The sequence below is a fragment of the Canis lupus genome, chromosome X (genome assembly GCF_011100685.1).
Source record: "Canis lupus familiaris isolate Mischka breed German Shepherd chromosome X, alternate assembly UU_Cfam_GSD_1.0, whole genome shotgun sequence".
Classification (NCBI taxonomy): Eukaryota; Metazoa; Chordata; class Mammalia; order Carnivora; family Canidae; genus Canis; species Canis lupus.
In genome coordinates, this window is record NC_049260.1 from 102,637,873 (window position 1) to 102,659,529 (window position 21,657).

The 21,657-nt window shown below is 39.1% G+C and overlaps 1 protein-coding gene across 11 annotated transcripts in view; it reads right to left on the bottom strand.

Moving 5' to 3' along the window:
* Positions 1 to 707: 707 nt before the first annotated feature.
* The window catches only part of ENOX2 (ecto-NOX disulfide-thiol exchanger 2), a 284,213-nt gene continuing 263,263 nt past the window's right edge, over positions 708 to 21,657 (bottom strand). For 8 of the 11 annotated variants that reach the window (XM_038588301.1, XM_038588300.1, XM_038588304.1 and 5 more), the window contains 5 exons: positions 13,104 to 13,285; positions 10,845 to 10,952; positions 7,072 to 7,180; positions 4,501 to 4,586; positions 2,067 to 2,198 (listed from right to left, as the gene is read on the bottom strand). In XM_038588301.1, coding sequence (XP_038444229.1) covers positions 2,067 to 2,198; positions 4,501 to 4,586; positions 7,072 to 7,180; positions 10,845 to 10,952; positions 13,104 to 13,285 — 617 coding nt within the window. Of the gene's footprint in view, positions 2,199 to 3,923; positions 4,383 to 4,500; positions 4,587 to 7,071; positions 7,181 to 10,844; positions 10,953 to 13,103; positions 13,286 to 21,657 lie in introns of all 11 variants that reach the window. The other 3 variants (XR_005386444.1, XM_038588296.1, XM_038588297.1) reach the window with 3 other exon arrangements.

Genomic DNA, 21,657 nt, shown 5'->3' on the forward strand with positions numbered 1-21,657 from the left:
ATGAAGTCCAAGCACATTATGGAGGATAATCTGCTTCAATTTCAAGTCTACCAGTTTAAATGTTATGTCAATTGTCAATTAAAATGTCAAATATACCTTCACAGCAACATCTAGACTGGTGTTTGATCAAGCAACTGGTCACTATAGCCTAGCCAACTTGATACAGACTTACCCCTCACAACCAGCGTAATCAAGCTGGCTGGGAGGAGCACACCTGGACTAAATTGGCGGTAATAATAGAAAGAGACCATTTGTAACACAAGTAGATTAAGTGAAGGACAGCAAGGGGCCTGGGTGTAGCAGTTGTTACTTTAAAGTTTGTTGTTTTAAAATTTCATGGTATTTAACTTATTTAAATAAGAAATAATTGATTAGTGGCAAATTTCCCTGATTTCAAAGATATTTTTAAAATAAGGCATTCCAGGACCTCTGAGATTGACACATCAAAGCCTTCTGTAACATTGATAACAGCGATGCTTCAGTGAGGAGGCTAGAGTAAAAATAACCCTAGCTCCCTGCTTGTGCCACAGCTGGGTGCTTCAGGGGGAAGCCAGGTTTCAGCATGACTAAGCTGGTGTGGGGACCTATTTTTAGTTGTCAAGGTGAAGGTTTAGCATCTTCTTTCAACATCCTGGTACTCCAAAGAAGAAATGAAGATGATTCACTAAAGGATTAGAGAGCAAGTAATTCAAAACAGAACACCAAACTGAGGTATAAAAAAGGAATATTTATCTTTTAAAAATACAACTTTGAACACTACTGACATCTCATTTACAAAGTATTTTTCTGAAATACTCTTCATTGGCTTTGCTTACTTAGTACATTCTTTTATTTTGAATCAAGACTCATGGGAGGGCATGCTTATATTATTATAAGAACCAGCAACACCACAGAAGAAAAGATCATCTGTGCCTCGTGATATTAGCCCCACATCCTCATCCTTTCCCTTTCGTTTCCATCAAGCAGGACTTCCTGACTGTCCATGTACACTCTGCCATTGCAATCTGCTGGTGGGTGCCACAGGACTGGAGGTGTCCCAGGTCGTCAGCACTCCAGGTGGAGCTATTTGCAGGAAGCCTCGCACACCCGGGCTCATTAATTACCAGGAGTTTTCTACTAATACTCATATCAACTGTTTGCAAACATTCAGCTTGAAGTAAACAAAGTATTTACAGCCGTACACAGTTTGCAATTCAACACGCTGACAGAAGAAAAGGGACCAACAGACTTTGTAAGAAGGCCAGAGGGAAGGCATATTAAAATGAATCCCTTCTGCTAATGTGTGTGTATATGTGCACATGTGCACACATGTGTTTTAATTAATAGAAAACTAAACATGCCCTCCTTTAAAAGCAGACTATTTACAAGGTGATTCTGATAGCACATACACAGGCCAGTCGTACTGGACACTTGCTTTCTGTGAATACATCTAGATTTTTTTTTTATCTGATAAATTAGAGAAAATAACTTTGGAACATTTGTCAACTTTTGGTTCACAGTAATTTTGCAAAAAGCCACAAAACATGCTTTGTCTTTTAAAAAGTGAGCCTGGTCAGGCACCTTCTAGAAGATGCTGTGTTACTCACTGTCTTACTGGGGATTGGAAACACCATGTCAGTTATGGAGTACCTAGTGCTCCTCTCATTCCTTTCACCAGTAGCAACATTAATGTGAAGCGAAGTTTTGAAACACAAATCACATACAAATCATCAAAACATTTCAATTAACAGTGTTTAAAAAAATACCAAACTCTACGACAGTAGTACAGACACTGAAAACACCCCAAATACTCTTTAGCCTCAGGCCTTTTTCAAATACCACTAATAAAAGACATAAGCCACTGACAGAACAGGAGCAAATTACAGCGCTTGAGGGTCTGAGTCCATTTCTTTTTAGGGCCTGTAGCTCAAGGTGCTGTTCTAGGATCCTTATTTTAACTCAAAAGATAGTCCAGGAATGGCCTGACAAATTTAAAGCACTTGAAAACCATTGAGAATACAAATCACTTTCTCAGCATGTTCACCACACATTTATCTGCAGGAGCTCAGGCTATGAGGCCACAAAATTCAGGTCAGTTTCAAGCCCTCAAATCCACAGAATTTCCACCTCTTCTCCAGACTGGCTCCGACCCCGGTCATTTCCTGCCTGAAGGTGTGCTGCAGTCTGCCCATGAGACACTCCACATCGCTGGTGCAGATCTGTGGGCCAGACAGAGAGCTCCACTCAAAAGCAGTTCTAACTCCAGACAGAATCCCCTGGGCTTCCCTTGTCTGGATTTCAAAACTGCTGTATTTAGGTAATAATTTACATACAACAAATTCACCTAGTTTATGTTTAGAGCTTAATGAAGTTTGGCACACTTGTACAATTGGGCAACTCTCACCACAATTTAGTTTTAGAACATTCCATCACCCACAGAAAGCTCCTTCATGCTCCTTTGCAGTCAACTGTCACTCCCAATCCCTGACTTGGATCTTCACACTGTGGTTTTGAATTTCCTGGAAGTTTTATATATGTGCAATCATAATATATAATAATATATATAGCCTTTTGTGACTAGTTTCTTTTACTTAGCATGATGTTTTGGGGATTGATTGCCACCAAGCTTTCTAATGAGAAGAGCTGGTGTCAGTTGCGTGGAGAGGCTTGGGTTTGTAGCCAGCTGAATTACAGCTGATCAGTGCTGGTGATGCTGTGTGCAGGCCTACTGAAGCTGAAAAGCCTTTTGGGAGGGAGGAAGGCAGGGCAGAATTCTTCACACACACATTGCTTTATAAAGGAAAAATGACAGAAATAAGGAATGCTCTATATTCCTACTTCTGTGCATTGTCTTCTTCTCCCTACTTCACACATACACACACACCAATATAAAACAAAAATCTGTGGACCCTATTAGGACTTGTTTCAGGTGGTCATCTTGACATGAGTAGCAACTTTTCTGTGAACCTGGGCACTGAAGAGCAACAGGGTTCCTAAGAGAAACCCTGAGTTGCCGCCACATTGAATATTCCTGAAACTGGAGGGAGGGACTTCCTAATTATATTGGCATCACTGCAAGCTCTCTTTGGGAGGCCCTGTTACTACTCTGGCAGGAAGCGGCTCAGGAGAAAATGGGCTGAGAGTAGGAGTGAGGTCATGCTTTCTTCCAGTGCTAGTAGTGGACTTTAGCCAGTTAAGTGAAATATGCACTTTGCAGAGTATCATATAGAGCTGAATCTCCATTCCAAAGACCATAAATATATAATGTTTATAGATGTATATGTACAATATAGGTGCAGCACACATATGGGAAATGGTCTGAAAGAAGATATGCCAACCTGGTAACAGTGGTGATCCTGGAAGGGTGGGGCTGGGTCACTTTCACTTTCCCTTCACTGCCTTTCTACGTTGCTTACATTTTAAACATAAAATGTATGCATTATTTTTACAATTTTTTTAAAAAGGACCAGACCATTTTTATTGACACATAGTTCAATTTCACACCACTTCAACCTACCACTTGGTCCTGGTGCTCACATTTGATCCCTCCCTTTGCTACCAAATGGGCTCTTTAGTTGCAGAATGGTACCACTTCCCAACTTCCCAGACCTAAATGAGGGGTGTGTACCAGCTTGAACTAAAACAAATGCCACGAGGAAGGTGCATCACCACAGCTGGATGCCCATGTAGGCAAGTGCCTCTGTTAAGAGGACATATGCTTAAATGGCTTAACATTTTGGACCTCCAACTGTCAGGAATCTGCATTCCAGTGGCACATCCCAAGAGCCCCAGGGTCCTGTGAAATAGTGAATACGATCCACGAGCATGTTTGACTGAATGCAGCTTCTGAAAAAAAAAATCTAACCTGAGTTTATTTATTCTGAGGTGTCAAGGGTCCCCTTCTGATTCTATGAGGCATCCTTGACTTTTGAGGGAATACTTACCCTTGCTCCCGATGCTTTGTGAGGTCCCCCATATAACAGCATCCCGGGAAGGAAGTGTCCCATGAGATCAGCTGGGAGCAGTACTTGAGTCTGTGTCACAGACTTACTGTTTCCTCTGTTTTGTTTTTGCCCCTGCCTTGATCATTTCAACACAGGTAATGGCAATGGTGACAGTGATGGCTGGAATAAGACTTCCGGTTCTGAACATTAACATTTGCTAATGGCTAAAGGACCATCGCAAAAGTTTGACCAGTGAGAGATAATAGGTCATTTTCAGTTTAAACATAAATTAAAAGAAAGGAGGAAAATTCTTCTAAGATGTATCTTGGAAGGAGATTGGCCAACTCATTCAGGTTTGCCCACGACTTCTTGGTTCTGGCATTGGAGTTCTAGGAAACCCCTCAGTCCCAGGCAAACAGAAGCAGACAGTCACCCTACTTGCAAGACAGAAGCTCTGTACTGCATCACAGTGAGAATAGGTGAGGGAAATTTTGTTAGGGAGATTACTAATGACTTACTTATGCTTGAAGAAATTACCCTATGTCCCCTTGCATGCCCATTTCAGGACCCCACATACCTTATTATCTAGACGGTGCAAGTAGGAACAGATGTATTCAATGCTTGCTCCAAATGGGTGGACATGAAGAAATGTGGAAATAATCCCTATAGTAACAATACCATGGAGGTTACACTGGAGCATTATATTCTTTGAAATGAGAGCTAACTCACAAGTACCACATACTACATACTGGACACTATTCTAAGTTTACATATATTTTTGCTCATTTAATCTGTACAACAACCCACTGCATATATTGCCTCTTACTACACTATATCACATGTAGAAAAGCTGGGATTAGAGGAGTCACTTCCATCATTCATGATGGCTAAAGACCATTTGAGTTCTACATTTCACAATGAATTTATAATTTTATAATGAATTTAGATTGTGCTGGCTTTTTTGGAAGTCTTCTGCAGTCTTTAAATTGGACTTGAGCCTCTTATGCATTAATACTGTCTTGCTGTTGTGGTACAAGTACAAATCAGGTTCTTTGCCTAATTCACTTCATGCCTCTCACAAGAGAATCTGCTGATTATATTTGTTTTATTCTGTGAGTAGCTCTGTAGAGAAAAGCCAAACATTTCATTCACTCAAGTGGTCACTAGCATTTTGTTTGTGCTTAGAGCTCTAAATCTCTTCAAGTAACGCATTTTTTAAAAATAGAAGTTTACAGTCTCTGGGGATGTGCACAATTTTTACTCAGTGTAACTATGGGGTGATTGGCAGCTCTACATACTGCCTTGATTGTTCTGGACATCAGATTAATTGTTCTAAAACTACTTTCTATGGAAACAGGTAGAATATAAATTGTTCAAAGGCCTACTATTTCTTTCTTTAAATTTTTTGAATTCCTCTTCTTTCATATGATCTTAAGTGCATTAAATATACCCAGAATTGAGTTTGCCGAGAACTGCCAGGAAATAAAAGCTAAATTTGATTTGGTTTATAGACTACAACCTGTGTATTCCTTCAAGTGACTGATAAGGAATATCACAAATTTGAGTTGCAGCTTGAAGTTCAAGTCAGTTCTTTGTGAAACTTCTCCAAATATCAGAGGGCAAGGAAGTAGGCTTGGGATCCAGGAGGAACTGATGGTAGAGTTCAAAATCTGTCCCAAACGGATGCTATAACTTATAATACTATGTGATTCTTAAATGATGAGGTAAATTGAATTGCTATACACTGACTCAAGCTGAGAAACTTAAATTCTAAAAAAGACAGTTCATGTCCAAAGGAATTCTAGGTGCTTATGGCCAAGACAGGTTGTCTGTCAAATGCTAAGAAATAACTCCATAGGTTTCAAAACACTAAGCAGTTTCCGTGGGTTCATACCCAAAGAACCAATTTAAAAAATAGATTTTCCTTTCTGTCAGCCCAAGATTACATTCTTTAAAAAACAAAACAAGAAACACTTAGTTTAAGATTCTTTGTTTCTAGAACTATCCATTTACAGAGGCTTCCTTCCTTCCCCTAGCTCTTCTCCGACAGGTCTCCCTGTTGCCATGCCAATTTGTTAAAGAACTTTGAGTTGTAAAACAGAAATAAATTGTCACTTTTCTTGAGACTCAATGGCAGATCCCCTTGTGTATCTTTATTAACATATCAAAGTGTTAAATCTGACTACAATATCCATTACCAAAGAAAGGAGATAAATCTTCAAAATATGCAGAAGCCAATCAGTGTGGAGAACTTCTGGGATCGGTGTGCGGCTGTGTGGGATTCAGCTTCCTAGAAGGCAACTGGGATTGCCTGTGGAGGCCCAGTATCAGCCCCTTGGAAATGACTGAATATTTTTAGGACTTCAATCTGCCATTGTTCTCCAAATGGAATATCAAGTCAGCAAGCATTTGTGCTGAATACTGTAAGTGCGAAATGGTTCTCGTTTTACTGAGGGCTTCCTATGGGCTGCACACTGTGCTAAGGGATTCAGATGAATTATCATATTTAATACTCTCAGCTGCCCTTTGAGACAGGTAATATTCTGCCCATTTTGCAGTTGGAGGAACTGAAGTTCAGGAAGGAAATGGTAGGGTCAAATGGGAAATCGGGTCTGTCTGACTCCTCAACCATTTATTCTATCTTGCCTCTGTGGGTGAAGTTTTATATAACGAGAGCAACTCTAGCATTTATCTCATCAGAGCCCACTAGTGTCCAACACTCCACAGACAGCCTACTGAATCATCTGAGTAACCTGGAAAAAAATTTCAGAGAGGCACATATTTCCTCCAGAGTCTCATCTGGGAAAGCTCTCTGCCAAACAGTATCTGCACTGCAACCTTGAGTGGGAGTAAGAGGGCTCAGCTAGCCTCCCATATTTTAAAAATGTACAATGTGTTTCTCCAGAAGACCCCTCCTTGTGCTTACACCCACACATTTGATGTGGCAGTAATGTCAGGAGCTTGAGGAGGACTGGGAGCTACTGTTACCATTTCTATGAAGTCTATACTTATTCTTATCCTGTCATCTTCAGGACTCTGGGTCCATGCATTGTCATGCTTCATAAATGGTTGGCGGGTATATTCATCTTAGGTAAAACCCTTTCCCTCCTCCACCATAGTCAATACGTTGTATGCATGTGTTCCTTACCGACAAGTAGTGCTTCACGTTCAGATTTGATAGGGCTGCTGTTCAGGGTCTTCTCAAGAGGGTAGTCACTATCCTGGCTCGATGTACATAGTCTAGAAGCACAGGTTTCCTGTGGGAATAATATGCTTCCTGGATCAGTTCATCTTACTGGGTAAAAGACTTGGATTCAATTATGCAATAGGGAACTTCTTAATGTAGTACCCCCAAAGCAATACTGTATAATTTTGATGATTGAATCAGAGAGAAAATAGCATTAATTTATGCAAAAGCATCACAGATCATCTAAAACTTCTTTATATGGCTCCCAAAGACAGAAAAATTGAGATACTCATCTTTGCCAGGTTTTATTTTCCTGCTTCATCATTCTTGGCTCTATACAGGTAATCTGGGGAACCAGACCCAATATTTACTGCCTACTAGATGGTAGGCATTGTTAGGCATGTGTTATCTCCATTGTACAAATGAGGAAAGTGAGGCTCAGGTATATTAGATAACTTGCCTAAAATCACATTTCTAGGAAGTAGTAGAGCCTAGATTTCTTTTTTTTAAATTTTTATTTATTTATGATAGTCAGAGAGAGAGAGAGAGAGAGAGAGAGAGAGGCAGAGACACAGACAGAGGGAGAAGCAGGCTCCATGCACCGGGAGCCCGACGTGGGATTCGATCCCGGGTCTCCAGGATCGCGCCCTGGGCCAAAGGCAGGCGCCAAACCGCTGTGCCACCCAGGGATCCCTAGAGCCTAGATTTCATGCCAGGTCATCTGCTGTCAAAAGGGCTGTTCTTTTCAATTTTAGGTCCACAATCTGCTAAAGGCAGGGCCCATCTCTGAGTGGGGAATCTACAATGTAGCTAATCTACTCCCAGGTAATCAACTGTTGGCTTTTGAACTAAAAATTAGAGTTTCCATTTGTTGGCTATCAGCCCTTTCTTCTCTCTGATATGGACATTATCAGTTAGGATATTCCTGACTTCACATCAAGAAATGACCATGACCAAAATCTCATTATCATTACTCAGTGGTCTTCTTTGTTGTTGAAAGTTTTCTCTTTCTGAGCATAGCAGGTCTGTTTCATAAGAGGTACTCAGGTGAAATTCATGACCAACAATCAAACTGAAAATACCTCCAGACCTTTCGTGGATCTTTCTTTCTCTGTTTGGGTACTGAGAACATCTTTTCTGTATTATAAATGTGAAGGAAGAACCTTGGGAAGAAGGCATAAAAGGAATCATGGCTTCCAGTCTTACTGCTAATAGAAAAGAAAATGCTGGGGAAATGCTCCTGGGGTGTGTGTGGGGGTGCAGGTCATGGCTGATTCAAATGCTTTGTCACTTCATCCCTGCCCCAAGACCTCAGCATGGACAGGTGTCCTTCTGTTTTCTTTAAAGATGCTTTCAAAGCTTCCAGGATGTTGCCCTGAATGAAATGAATGGTCTATGCTGCAAGACATGTTCTGTGGATTTACAGGCTTCCTGGCTGTAGTCAGAAGGGAAGCCTTTCTTGATGACCTCCTCAATCTTTGGCTTTTAGAATCCAATCTAGGCAGTAACCATCATGCCAAGTTTGATTTAAAATACTGGCTCACTTCTAAGCCATGGGTTGTACATCTCCTTCTAATCCCCTTAAAACATTAAATGATCCAGTAAGCTATTTCTTACATGTGAGAGTTTAACAGATTGGGGTTGATTTAAGATGTAAAGGCATCCTGAGAAGTTTTAGCCATCTTGAATAGAAATGTAGCCTTATTGAAACCTGACTTCAATTTTATTATAGCTGGCATTTAAAAAATAAGAAGGTATCACCTTGAATTTTATTGGCAGATTCAAAGAGCTAGCTCTTTCTGCAGTTAGACAGAACTCACACTGTTATATTGCAAAACACTGACAATAACTCACACTACAGTTTACTGTCAAGAAACCCAAACAAAAACAAAAGAGATCCCTCTTCACCAAAACTTACTGCCTTCTTTTCAACCTGGAATTATTTTTGCAGTCTAATGTAATGGTACTTTGCTTCTTAACCTAATTGTGTCAGGTTGAAATATTTGGTCACAAATCAGCTTCCCAGAGAAGCTCAGTTTATAATGAACTGTCATGACTTTCTCTGAAAGAAGCTTTGCTTACAGTAACAGGGAAAAAAAAACATTCTGAATCACATTTTCCTTATTATTAGTTAGATCTCTTTGCTTATCCTCTTAAGCTGCCACTTTGTGGTATATTCAGGTTTAGGATGAAAAACAGACTTAGGCACAATACAGTAAGTTTCTTTTGTGCCATTTGACCTCTTGCTTCTTTAAATGAAATACTTTACAAAGCAGAAAGCAGCTTATACTAAAGTGCCAAAAATGCTCTTACACTAAAAATGCCTTTAATTTGTGATATCAATCCTAAAGAATGATTCTAAGCATAACTTCATGTCTATCAATAGTCTTCTGCTTATGCACTCCATTTTATGCAAGAAGCGAAACAGCTACATAGCAGTTCTGAGACATTTTAGCAGCTCTGAAAATATAGGGAAATTCCTGTTATACAGAGCAGCTTTGGCACTTTTCAATTAAATGCTTGATAAATGAATATCTCTGGGATTGTGCTCGTTTCTTTAATAGCACCCACAAAACTGGAAAGTGAGCTGGTTTTATGAAGTGGAAGAATTAAAAGCATATTGCAAATGGCCTCCAGAAGAAAACACATTCAATCATTTGTTTCAACTACACCAAGGCTGCCAGTTCTTAATGGCACTCTGGGGGAAGTCACTGTGCTGGCAAACATACCCGGGGCCTGTATGCATTGCATCTTCCTGAGCTGAGTGCCAGAGATAAAGAGCAAGAGCTCTCGTGGAACGGTAGCATTGTTGATTTCTGGCTCTTGGTCTGAGCTCCTAATCTCTTCCTTCTGAGAATGAAAATCAGGCAGTTATAGTCAATGGGTCTTCCTTTTGAGAACTTCACTTTAGTTGAATGTTCAGGCGTACCAACGATTAGGGAGGTACAGTTGGGAGACACCATCAGTAGACTTTGCACACCTTAAGTAGACTGGGCACCTGGTTCATGCTTGTGACACATTAACCTACCCAGATGTTAGGAGACTCCCCAAGAGGTTCTTACTGGCAGCTCTTATTGCTAGAGAGTCCCATCTTGCCCTTTCATGCTGCAATTATCAAGTGTTAGAATATTCTTTTTATTTACTTTCTTTTTTTAATAATAAATTTATTTTTTATTGGTGTTCAATTTGCCAAGATACAGAATAACACCCAGTGCTCATCCCGTCAAGTGCCCTTTATTTACTTTCAACACGTTTTCTCCCCTTTGGGTTTTGGCTATTTTACCTGCAACTGCTCATTATTACACTAGATGGAGTATCTACAAAGAAATGCCAATGTTCTAGTTGTACTTGTGTTTCTTCCTTTAATGAAATGTTTCATTAAAGGTACTCTGCGTCACCCGAGTTTTCTATGTCACTATTTGCTTGGCAAGATGAAGCTGAATGAGATGTACACTCTGGGATTCTCCAAGAGGGAAAGACTGAGGAATTTTAGGGAGGGATTAACTTCTTATTCATTGAAAAGTGTACTCTCCAGAATCCTTAGATATGGCAAGGATTCACATCTAAAGGCAGAGACCTTGATTCAAGAATTACCCCAGAGAGGGGGCTTTTAATTCCCATGCAGCCAAGCATTCCATGCTGATTCCTACTGCAGGAACTTCCAGGGCATTTGTACTGTCACTGAGAAGAGTAGGGGAAAGGCAAGGGCAAGGGTTCACAGAGGACTGATGTACCTTTTCTTTAAGATTTTCCAACATTTTTTCCACTTGCAACTTGTCATCTTTGACTTTTTCAAGTTCAGCTTCTTTTCTTTTGTATTCCTCTTGGACTTTGAGTAGATGCTACAAGAAATACCAAAGACAATCATGTCTTCAGGAGCCATATTTCATTTAAATACCCTGGTTGAAGTTAGATAGTAGGTTGGCCTGCCTCAGTTGGGCTGCCTTTCTCCCAGCCCACACAATCATTTCTCCATTCAGAGATATCAAAGGGAAAATCAAGTTACCTTTCACTTAAAGTTATTTTAGCTCTTAGGAACTTCCTTTGGATTTGTTTATATTTTAGAGAGCATCTGAGAAACTAACTGATCTAATTACATAACTTTTCTATTCCAGTGAGAGGAAAAGATAGGGTGTAGTGTTAATCCCAAGTGGACAACATCTTGATTGCCGCATTGAACTTGATGTTGTAAAGCATTCTTTCAAATAGTCATTTTCCAAGCCAAGTTCAATTTCTGTGAGGAAAACACTTGACAAATGTTTGTTTCCATATCAGTAGGCAAGGAACTGAATTCATCATCATTAATGATTACAAAAATATTATTTATTTAGCATCTAACATGTGTCATGCATTGTGGATAGGGTTTCATATGTGTGATCTCATATAAACCTCAAACAACCCTGTGAAACATAATCCAGAGGCTTACAGAGGTTTAGTGGTTTACCTAAGGCTATTCAGATAGTAAGTGGCAAAGTTGGGATTTAAACCCAGGTTGGGTCAATACCACCATTAAGAGTCCATGCTCTTAATCACTATATTAGACTATACTTCTTTTTGGATAAGATGGAAGAAACTTTATCTTTTTTACAAGACTATTTTCCAAGAAAAAGTAATCAAAACGAGCACAATTAATTTGTTAGGATGTAGAGACCTAATTTTCTCAGAGGTCTCTGAAGTGATGAAATGGAAAAAAAAAGTTCATCATCTTTAAATTATATTTCAGTAGCAGAACCATTCTTATGTGGAATGGTTTCAAAATCAAGGTAAGAAGGAAAAACAATGAAAAATGTTTTCAAAGTTTAGGTTCTCAGAGGCTTGCAAAAGACCACTGGAAGAGCTAAAAGAAGTACGGTACAATGCACGTTGTCAAAATTCTTTGAAGTCTAGCTGAAGAGATGTATTTTTTTTTTTTGTGGAAAGATCTCAGATATAATTTGCATGTTCTAATTAAATTCCATAGTGACAGTAAAAGGAAGGTAAGCATTACTTCACACATTTTGCTAATAGGAAAGGTGAAATATTAATGTGATATTGCTTGTCACACAGGAAGACAGTGGTAGCAGAAGTAATAGGAACATGGGGCTCTTAGTGCCAGAAGAGACTCCTTTTTCATTATTTGTGATTTCTAGCTGGCAATAAGCTTGGCCCTAGATAATTCCAAGGCATAGAATTAAAAAAATATTGCTCAAAAAATTACTGCTCAATTTAAATTGTAAGGAAACTGGCTAGTCGTCTGGCAAGGCAGAGGGGGATAGTACCCTTACTCAAAAATACTACTTCTTTATTATAATGAGAACAGATGGTGATATCTTCTAAATTGTAGGCCCACTGTGGTGATGGTTACATAAAACATCTAGACATTGAGCATCTATTACACACTGTTGTATTTGAATGCAGTTACAGTTGGATACACCTATTTACTTTTTATACTTGGGATAATGTGCAGGTAAACTCATTCACATAAATGGCTGTAAAAACAAAGGAAAATAAAAAGAAGATTGGTATTATGTGACCAAAGCACTGATACTGAAAAAGCAAGGGTAGGATTCCTGCCATTTCTTCTAAGAGGCTATATGGTCCAGCCTCCGGATCATAGTAGATACTGGATCAAGTAGATACTACTTTTTTCAAATCTAAGTTAGTGAGCTTCTTCATAAAGTCCCCAAGGCCTGGTCCAGATCCCAAATTACCTCCTGAAGCAGAAAGAAAAGATTAGATTATGTTTGGTGTAGTTTTACTATCAAGTATTTTTTTTTTTTTACTATCAAGTATTTTTCACTGAATGTTCATCCTTTGAAAATTGGTGATCCACTGCTACCTCTGTAGTGGTCAGAATATTTCATAACTCATAATCCCTTCCTCAGCTATGCCAGAGAACAGAATATCAAGAAGAATAAGAGGTTTGCTATTCTCTTTTCTGGTAGGGGACCCGTTTCCAGGTAAGCAGCTGATGCTAGCCTTCCTAAAAGCTCAGAAAACCAAAGGGCCTTTACCTGTTGCATTCCTTGCAGGGCTTGCTGCAGGAGTTTCAGCTGCTGTTCCTTGTTTGGGTCATCTTCTCTGTGGGCTTTGCCTTGTTCTTGCTTCAGTAATTCTACCTCATTCCGATAGGCATCGAGCTGCCAACGGAGGCTGTCGTTTTCTTCCTTCAGAGCTTCTGCCTGTGATACTAAGGCTAAACAATCAATATAATGTCGAATGCCCATCTATCCATACCCTTTGTGGTTCACCTTAGTACCATTAAAACTTGGTAGTTTTTATTAAAGATTTTATTTATTCATGAGAGATACAGAGACAGAGAGGCTGAGACATACACAGAGGGAGAGGCAGGCTCCCTGTGGGGAACTTGATGTGGGACTCGATCCTAGGACCCCGGGATCATGACCTGAGAAAGGCAGATGCTCAACCACTGAGTCATCCAGGTGTCCTGAAAACTTGGTAGTTTTTAATTGATATGTACAATAAGTCTCTTTTTTTGTATATTTTTATTGGAGTTCTATTATGTTTGAGGAGGCCATGGCAGCAAGAGATGGACACTAAAGCACACAGAACCATTTTTGTATATGAACACATGCTTCCAGCATACTGAAGTCATCATCATGTTTCATATTTACCACCCCAAATTTCCAGCTAATATTGGTTACTTTTACTTGGAAGGGAGCAAATGATAAGAGCTCTGTAATGAAAAAGTATAGGACTAATTGTCTTGAACTGATGACTGTCTACACGGTAATTTTGCCGGCAGTTGTTTGTAAAATGTAATCTTTACTGTCCTACAGAGGAAAGGTAAATGTCAAAATCAAGACATGAGACTTCTGGTTTCTGGTCTAGTGTGTAAGGAATTTAGAAGTTACCACTCCATCCAACAACTAAAAAGCTGAATAAACTGAATAATCAACAACTTGTCTTCAATTCATATTGAAGTGAGCAGTGAGGTCATGGGCAGTGAGGTCATGGGGCAAACTGCTGACCCTGAAACTGGAGAGGCAGGGGAATCCAGAGAATCACAGTTTACCAGACCAGAAACCTATGAGCAGGAAGCTCCATGGGAAGTGGTAGAAATAAGAAAACCTCAATTGTGATTGGCTGATTGCTGGAGGCTCAGTGTAGACAAGTCTGTTAAAGAGTTCAGATGGACCCAATCATAGTGAGGTCTCTATACTTTTGTGAGTTTTATCTCTAAAAGCACGACTAAGGCCTTACAATGAATATTGCACTTCCATCATGGGGAGGGGAAAAGAAACTGTTTTGAAATACACCAGAACATTTTTTTTCTTCTTAACAAGGCCTACCTTCAGAAGAAATCATTTTACCAGAGCCTAACCTGCTAGGATATTACCAGAGCCTAACTAACCTGGAGAAGGAAAATGTCCAAATATAGCCTCCTCAGGCCACCCTACCCCAAGTAAGAAGGGAAGAAAAAACTGAGAAACACTTGTGAAGTGCACAGTCCAGAGGTATATGTTACTAAAAGACTGAGGCCTAATCACAGGACTATAGAATGCTTCCCTACACTTAACTACCACATCACTAAAGTCCTATTTACTGGAGTTCTTTTCACCCAGTACATCATGTCCAGATTTCAACAAAAAGTTACAAGGAATACTAAAAGGTAAAAAAAAAAAAAACCCACAGTTTGAAGAGACTGAATCGGGATCAGAATAAGAGTCAGACATAGCATGAATGTTGGAATTATCAAAACAGGAATATAAAACAACTATAATTAGTATGTTAAGGGCTTTAATGGGAAAAGTAGATACCATGAAATAACAGATGGATAATGTAAACAGAGAGATGGAAATTCTGAGAGATGAAAATGCTAGAGATTAAAAAAATATAACACAAATGAAAAATGCCTTGGTGGGCTTATTAAAAGACTGATCATGGTTGGGGGAAGAATCACTGAGCTTGAAGGTATGACAACAGAAATTGTCTAACCTTAAAAGAGAAAAAAAACATGGAAAAAAACTACAAGCAGAATATCCAAGAACTATGGGACAACTGCAAAAGATACATGTCATAAGAATATTAGAAGGGAAAGAAAGAGAGAAAGGAATGGAAGCAATGGGTGAAGCAATAATGGCTGAACTTTTCCTCATATTATTATCAGACACCAAACCACAGACCCAGGAAATTCAGAGAACATCAAACAGGATAAATGCCAAAAAATTAGACCTGAAAAGATACCTCACTAAAGATATATATGGCAAGTAAGCATCATTATATGTCACATGTCACTAGGGAATTACAAATTAAAAGAATAATGAGATGCCACTACATACCTATTAGAATGGCCAAAATCCAAAACAATGACAGCACCAAGTGCTGGTAAGGATGTGGAGCAAACAAACACTCCTTCATTGCTGGTGGGAATGCAAAATGAATGCAAAATGCTACTGGTACTTTGGAAGATACTTTGGCAATTTCTTTTTCTTTTTTAAGATAGATACATAGATGGATAGATAGATTTATGAGAAACACACACAGAGAGGCAGAGACATAGGCAGAGGGAGAAGCAGGCCCTCTGCAGGGAGCCTGATGCAGGATTCGATCCCAGGATCCCAGGATTATGACTTAAGCCAAAGGCAGACACTCAGCCACTGAGCCACTCTGGTGCCACTGGCAATTTCTTAACATACAATCCCGCAATCATCTACTTCATATTTACACAAGTGAACTGAAAACTTATGTCCCCACAACAATATACACATGGATTTTATAGTAGATTTCTTCTGGCAATTATTATTATTTTTTTTATAAATTTTTATTTATTTATGATAGTCACACAGAGAGAGAGAGAGAGAGAGAGAGAGGCAGAGACACAGGCAGAGGGAGAAGCAGGCTCCATGCACCGGGAGCCCGACGTGGGAGTCGATCCAGGGTCTCCAGGATCACGCCCCGGGCCAAAGGCAGGCGCCAAACCACTGCGCCACCCGGGGATCCCGTCTTCTGGCAATTATATAATTGCCCCAACTTGGAAAATACTGCGAAGTTCTTTAGTAGATTAATGGATAAACAAACTGTAGTACATGCAGAAATGGAGTATTATTCAGTGCTAAAAAGAAATGAGTGATCAAGCCATGGAAAGACCTTGAGGAAATGTAAATGCATATCACTAACTGAAAAAAAGCCAATTGAAAAGGCTACCTAACTGTATGATTCCAACTATATGACATTTTGGAAAAGGCAAAACAACAGAGTCAGTAAAAAGATTAAAGAAAAAACCATAAAGTTCAGGGTCTACTTCTGGGTTCTCTATTCTGTTCCATTGATCTATGTGTCTGTTTTTGTGCCAGTACCACACTGTCTTGATGACCACAGCTTTGTAGTACAACCTGAAATCTGGCATTGTGATGCCCCCAGATATGGTTTTCTTTTTTAAAATTCTCCTGGCTATTCAGGGTCTTTTCTGCTTCCACACAAATCTTAAAATAATTTGTTCTAACTCTCTGAAGAAAGTCCATGGTATTTTGATAGGGATTGCATTAAATGTGTAAATTGCCCTGGGTAACATTGACATTTTCACAATATTAATTCTGCCAATCCATGAGCATGGACTATTTTTCCATCTCTTTGTGTCTTCCTCAATTTCTTTCAGAAGTGTTCTATAGTTTTTAGGGTATAGATCCTTTACCTCTCTGGTTAGGTTTATTCCTAGGTATCTTATGCTTTTGGGTGCAGTTGTAAATGGGATTGACTCCTTAATTTCTCTTTCTTCAGTCTCATTGTTAGTGTATAGAAATGCCACTGATTTCTGGGCATTGATTTTGTATCCTGCCACGCTACCAAATTGCTGTATGAGTTCTAGCAATCTTGGGGTGGAGGCTTTTGGGTTTTCTATGTAGAGTATCATGTCATCGGCGAAGAGGGAGAGTTTGACTTCTTCTTTGCCAATGTGAATGCCTTTAATGTCTTTTTGTTGTCTGATTGCTGAGGCTAGGACTTCCAGTACCATGTTGAATAGCAGTGGTGAGAGTGGACATCCCTGTCTTGTTCCTGATCTTAGGGGAAAGGCTCCCAGTGCTTCTCCATTGAGAATGATATTTGCTGTGGGCCAAGATCTATAAAGAACTTATTAAACTCAACACCAAAGAAACAAACAATCCAATCATGAAATGGGCAAAAGTCATGAACAGAAATCTCACAGAGGAAGACATAGACATGGCCAACATGCACATGAGAAAATGCTCTGCATCACTTGCCATCAGGGAAATACAAATCAAAACCACAATTAGATACCACCTCACACCAGTGAGAATGGGGAAAATTAACAAGGCAGGAAACCACAAATGTTGGAGAGGATGTGGAGAAAAGGGAACCCTCTTACACTGTTGGTGGGAATGTGAACTGGTGCAGCCACTCTGGAAAACTGTGTGGAGGTTCCTCAAAGAGTTAAAAATAGACCTGCCCTATGACCCAGCAATTGCACTGTTGGGGATTTACCCCAAAGATACAGATGCAATGAAACGCCGGGACACTTGCACCCCGATGTTTATAGTAGGAATGTCCACAATAGCCAAACTGTGGAAGGAGCCTCGGTGTCCACTGAAAGATGGATTTTTTTTATTCCATTTTTTCTTTTAATGCTGTGATACTTAAATGTTAAATCAGCATTTTCATGTGATCGGAAGTATTTCAATTACATATGAGCATTCATTTTTTTTTTGCAAAAACTCAATATTAGGTAATAGTTATATACTAATACAGTAACATTCCTCTGCTGTACAAATTAAATCATTTAAAAGAAATGAGCATTCTAAGAATTATATACAAAAGAAACCTGTAAGCATTGCTGAAATGAAATGCAAGGTGTCACTGTTAGCTCTACTGGTTTAAAATACCTTCCAAAAAGTAAAATTAACAAATACTCTTCAACATATCCAGGTTTACAAGTCTCAAGAAAATCAAATGTCAAAAAATTCTAGAAAGCTGTGAAAAGCATATATACATTTTTCCTTAGGACCTTATTAAGCTTCACACCTTTGAGAAGTTGCTATCAATTTATTTGCACGTCAACTTTATCCACCCCAAAAGCTCATATCTTGGATACAGTTGCCCTCTGATTCCAAATACAGCTCTGCTCCATCTTCCTTTAGTGGTGGTGAGGAGATATGTGTGTGTGTGCGCGTGTTTGTGAGACAGAGGTATTTGGAAACTTTTTACTTCTTGTTCAATGTTGTAGTAAATCTAAGACTGCTCTAAAAAATTAATTTATTAATTTAAAAAATCCTAAGACACAGGAGGAAAATTAGCTTTATTTATGGTTATGGCACATTTTTCAAGGTCAACAAACACAAAAGCTATTATAAAATATTTAATAAGAGGATGTTCATTCAACAAACACTGAATACCTTCTTTGTACCAGGTTTATGATAATTGTAAAAAATGAAATTCCACTAATCTTTATGGTTTACAGTCCAAATTAATGGAAACATTTATAGTTTATTCCTTTTTTGATTCCTAACAAAGAATAAAGCCCCAAAAAGACATTAACAAAATGGATCAAAATTACAAACCTGTATATTAAATGTCTAAGAATGTTAAAAGGCACCCCCAAGATACAGAGGCAATGAAACGCCGGGACACCTGCACCCCGATGTTTATGGCAGCAATGTCCACAAGAGCCAAACTGTGGAAGGAGCTTCGGTGTCCATTGAAAGATGAATGGATAAAGAAGATGTGGTTAATGTATACAATGGAATATTATTCAGCCATTAAAAACGACAAATACCCACCATTTGCTTCGACATGGATGGAACTGGAGGGTATAATGCTGAGTGAAGTAAGTCAATCGGAGAAGGACAAACATTATATGGTCTCATTCATTTGGGGAATATAAATAATAATGAAAGGGAATAAAGGGGAAAGGAGAAGAAATGTGTGGGAAATATCAGAAAGGGAGACAGAACGTGGAAGACTCCTAACTCTGGGAAACGAACTAGGGGTGGTGGAAGGGGAGGAGGGCGGGGGGGTGGGGGTGACTGGGTGGCGGGCACTGAGGTGGGCACTTGACGGGATGAGCACTGGGTGTTATTCTGTATGTTGGAAAATTGAACACCAATAAAAAAATAAATTTATTATTATAAAAAAGGCAACTTTTCAAAGGTATGATTTTTTTCAGCTACTTATGGGGAGGGACTTTGGGTATAAGAAAGTAAAAGAAAGTAATGGAAATAAAATCTTCAAGATTATTAGCTGTAAGTGGTGGAAGAAGAGTTCTCTAAAGGGATTTCAAAGACAAGATTCATTCTCTACAAGAAATAGGAAGAAGTTGTGCTTTACAAAGATGAAGTATATAGAAGAAAACCCTATTCTGAGGGTTAAAACACTTCCTATTCCTAAAAGAAAGCTGCTTTGGGTGGAGTGGGGTGCAGGGCTTAATTCTGTGCTTTCGATCGGAGGGTTTTCCTGAAACAATCAGGTACCAATGTAGGCTGATGTAATCAGATTTTCTATCCAAATTAGTGAGTGGCAATCCTTCCTGTTACATGTTCTCTTGTTTTCTGTGGATGGCTATGCAATTATCCTGATGTGGCAGTTTGAACCTTATATTTTAGTTTTTAAAAGAAATTACAAAAAATTTTGGCATAACACATTCATTGTCTGTTTGGTTTTATTACAGATTTTAATTTTTTTCTGTAATCATACAGCTTTTGTGTCTTTGGAGAGAAAGCTGTTACACAGAGAGTTGGAATCCCAGAACTGTAAATACTATCTATCCTTGCCATCTCTCCCAGCAGCCAGAATACTTGTTGGACAGGTAGCGTTTCTCACAATCATAACACCAAAAGAAGATGCTAAAAGTGAAGATGACTGTATATAGGAAAGTGTATGGCAGAAGGGACATGTGCTATCTGCCAAACGGGAAGAAATATTTGATTTGCTTGTTGGGTCAGTACCAAGGATAGCATTTTGAGCTGGAGTTCTGCTGAGTAACACAGAGGTTCCTTTGTAAATTAAGTGACTGCTATAGAGAGACAGTTATTCATTCCTGCTTTGGTTTGCATGTTTGTCCTCTGGCAAGCCATGCAGCTCAATACTAAATAGTGATATTTCATCTTCCTCCTTTTGTTTCTTCTTGTGCTGCAGGCTAGTGATTATACTCATGCTTTATGAGTCATGTGGAGAAACGTGGAAAAGGGCAGTAATCTAGAAGAATGGTTGGAGGCATAGTCTCCAGTTTAAATGCGAAAATATTTTTCCTCTGAGCAAATGAGGAGGAGGGACTGCTTCTCTCCTGGGGGGAAAGGGCATGCTGATGAGCAGAGATAGATTCCTGAAACCAAGTGTGAACAGATAATAATCTCCCCAGTTTGGACCTGTCACTAAGCAAAAGAGAATGTGATCTTCTCTAATGCCACCAGGGCATCTAACTTAGGAAATCTATTTCCCACTCCCTGAAATGAGGGTTTTTGTCATTTTAATGAGGGTGCCAAGTCTTTACTTTCACAGACTTAATATTAATTGGGTCCATTTCTGAAGTTGGAGTTCTTTGTACATTGCCAGAACATTGAAAAGTTCAATATTACCTTTTAATAATATGTTTGAGTGGGTGAATCCATCAGTTCTGATACTAAAGAGTATACTGAATTTATTCATACCTTGCCATCATTAGTTCTCATTTGCTCCTTTTAGCCTATTTCCTATGTGGGAAAACCATTTCTCTTTATGAGGATGGCTCCTCAGATCTGAAAGCTGCCAATTCATCATGGCAATATGAAAATATGAAGGCAGCTATGAACTCTTCTTTTTAGGGGAGACACTCTGAGCAGAATTCCAGATATGTTTTACTATGACAAAAGATCTAAAAGGATTTTGTGTTATTAAATAATTAACACCTAAGTTTCTTTGGTAATACAAAGAAAACAAAAATTTTAATGGGATCAAATTTAGGGGGTTGGCCGTTGGCCACTATCACAAAGCTGCATTACAATGTCACCAAATTTTTGAAGGAAGATGTGTAACAAATGTTACCAAATTATAGAAGGGAAAATGTGCAACATTCCTCTCAAGGTTCCTAAAAAAAGTTTGAGCTGGAATGATTCACAAAGAAAAAAGCCAAAAGAACAAAGTTTAAAGAAAGAGGGGAGATGATCTGAGTGGTTGTAGGCCAATTCAGGCAAAATTTTAGGTGAATTCCCTCACCTCCCAAAGCCTTTCCTTAGCCTTACCTCTGCAGGTTATTACTCCAATGAGGCTTCTACCAGTATTGATGCAACAGAGACTTCACTGTTTCTCCTCTGAGATCTCTAAATTTGCCTCTCAAACACAATGTCTTAATTTGTCAGTGATTTCACTGCCCCTCATCACCCTGAGACATTGCTCTCTTTGTTTGCTGGGACCTTTAATCTCTTGGAATGGCCAACTTCACCCAGAGCATTAACTATTTTCTGGCTAAACAGATTCCACTGCAAATTCCTTAGTACCTTATATACTTTTACCCTCCTGAAAACCTTTGGCTAGTCTTACCATGCCAATTCCTAGCTCATGGTCACTCAACTCAACTTTGCACCTTATCCTGGGCTGAAGAGGACTCTTATAAGAAGT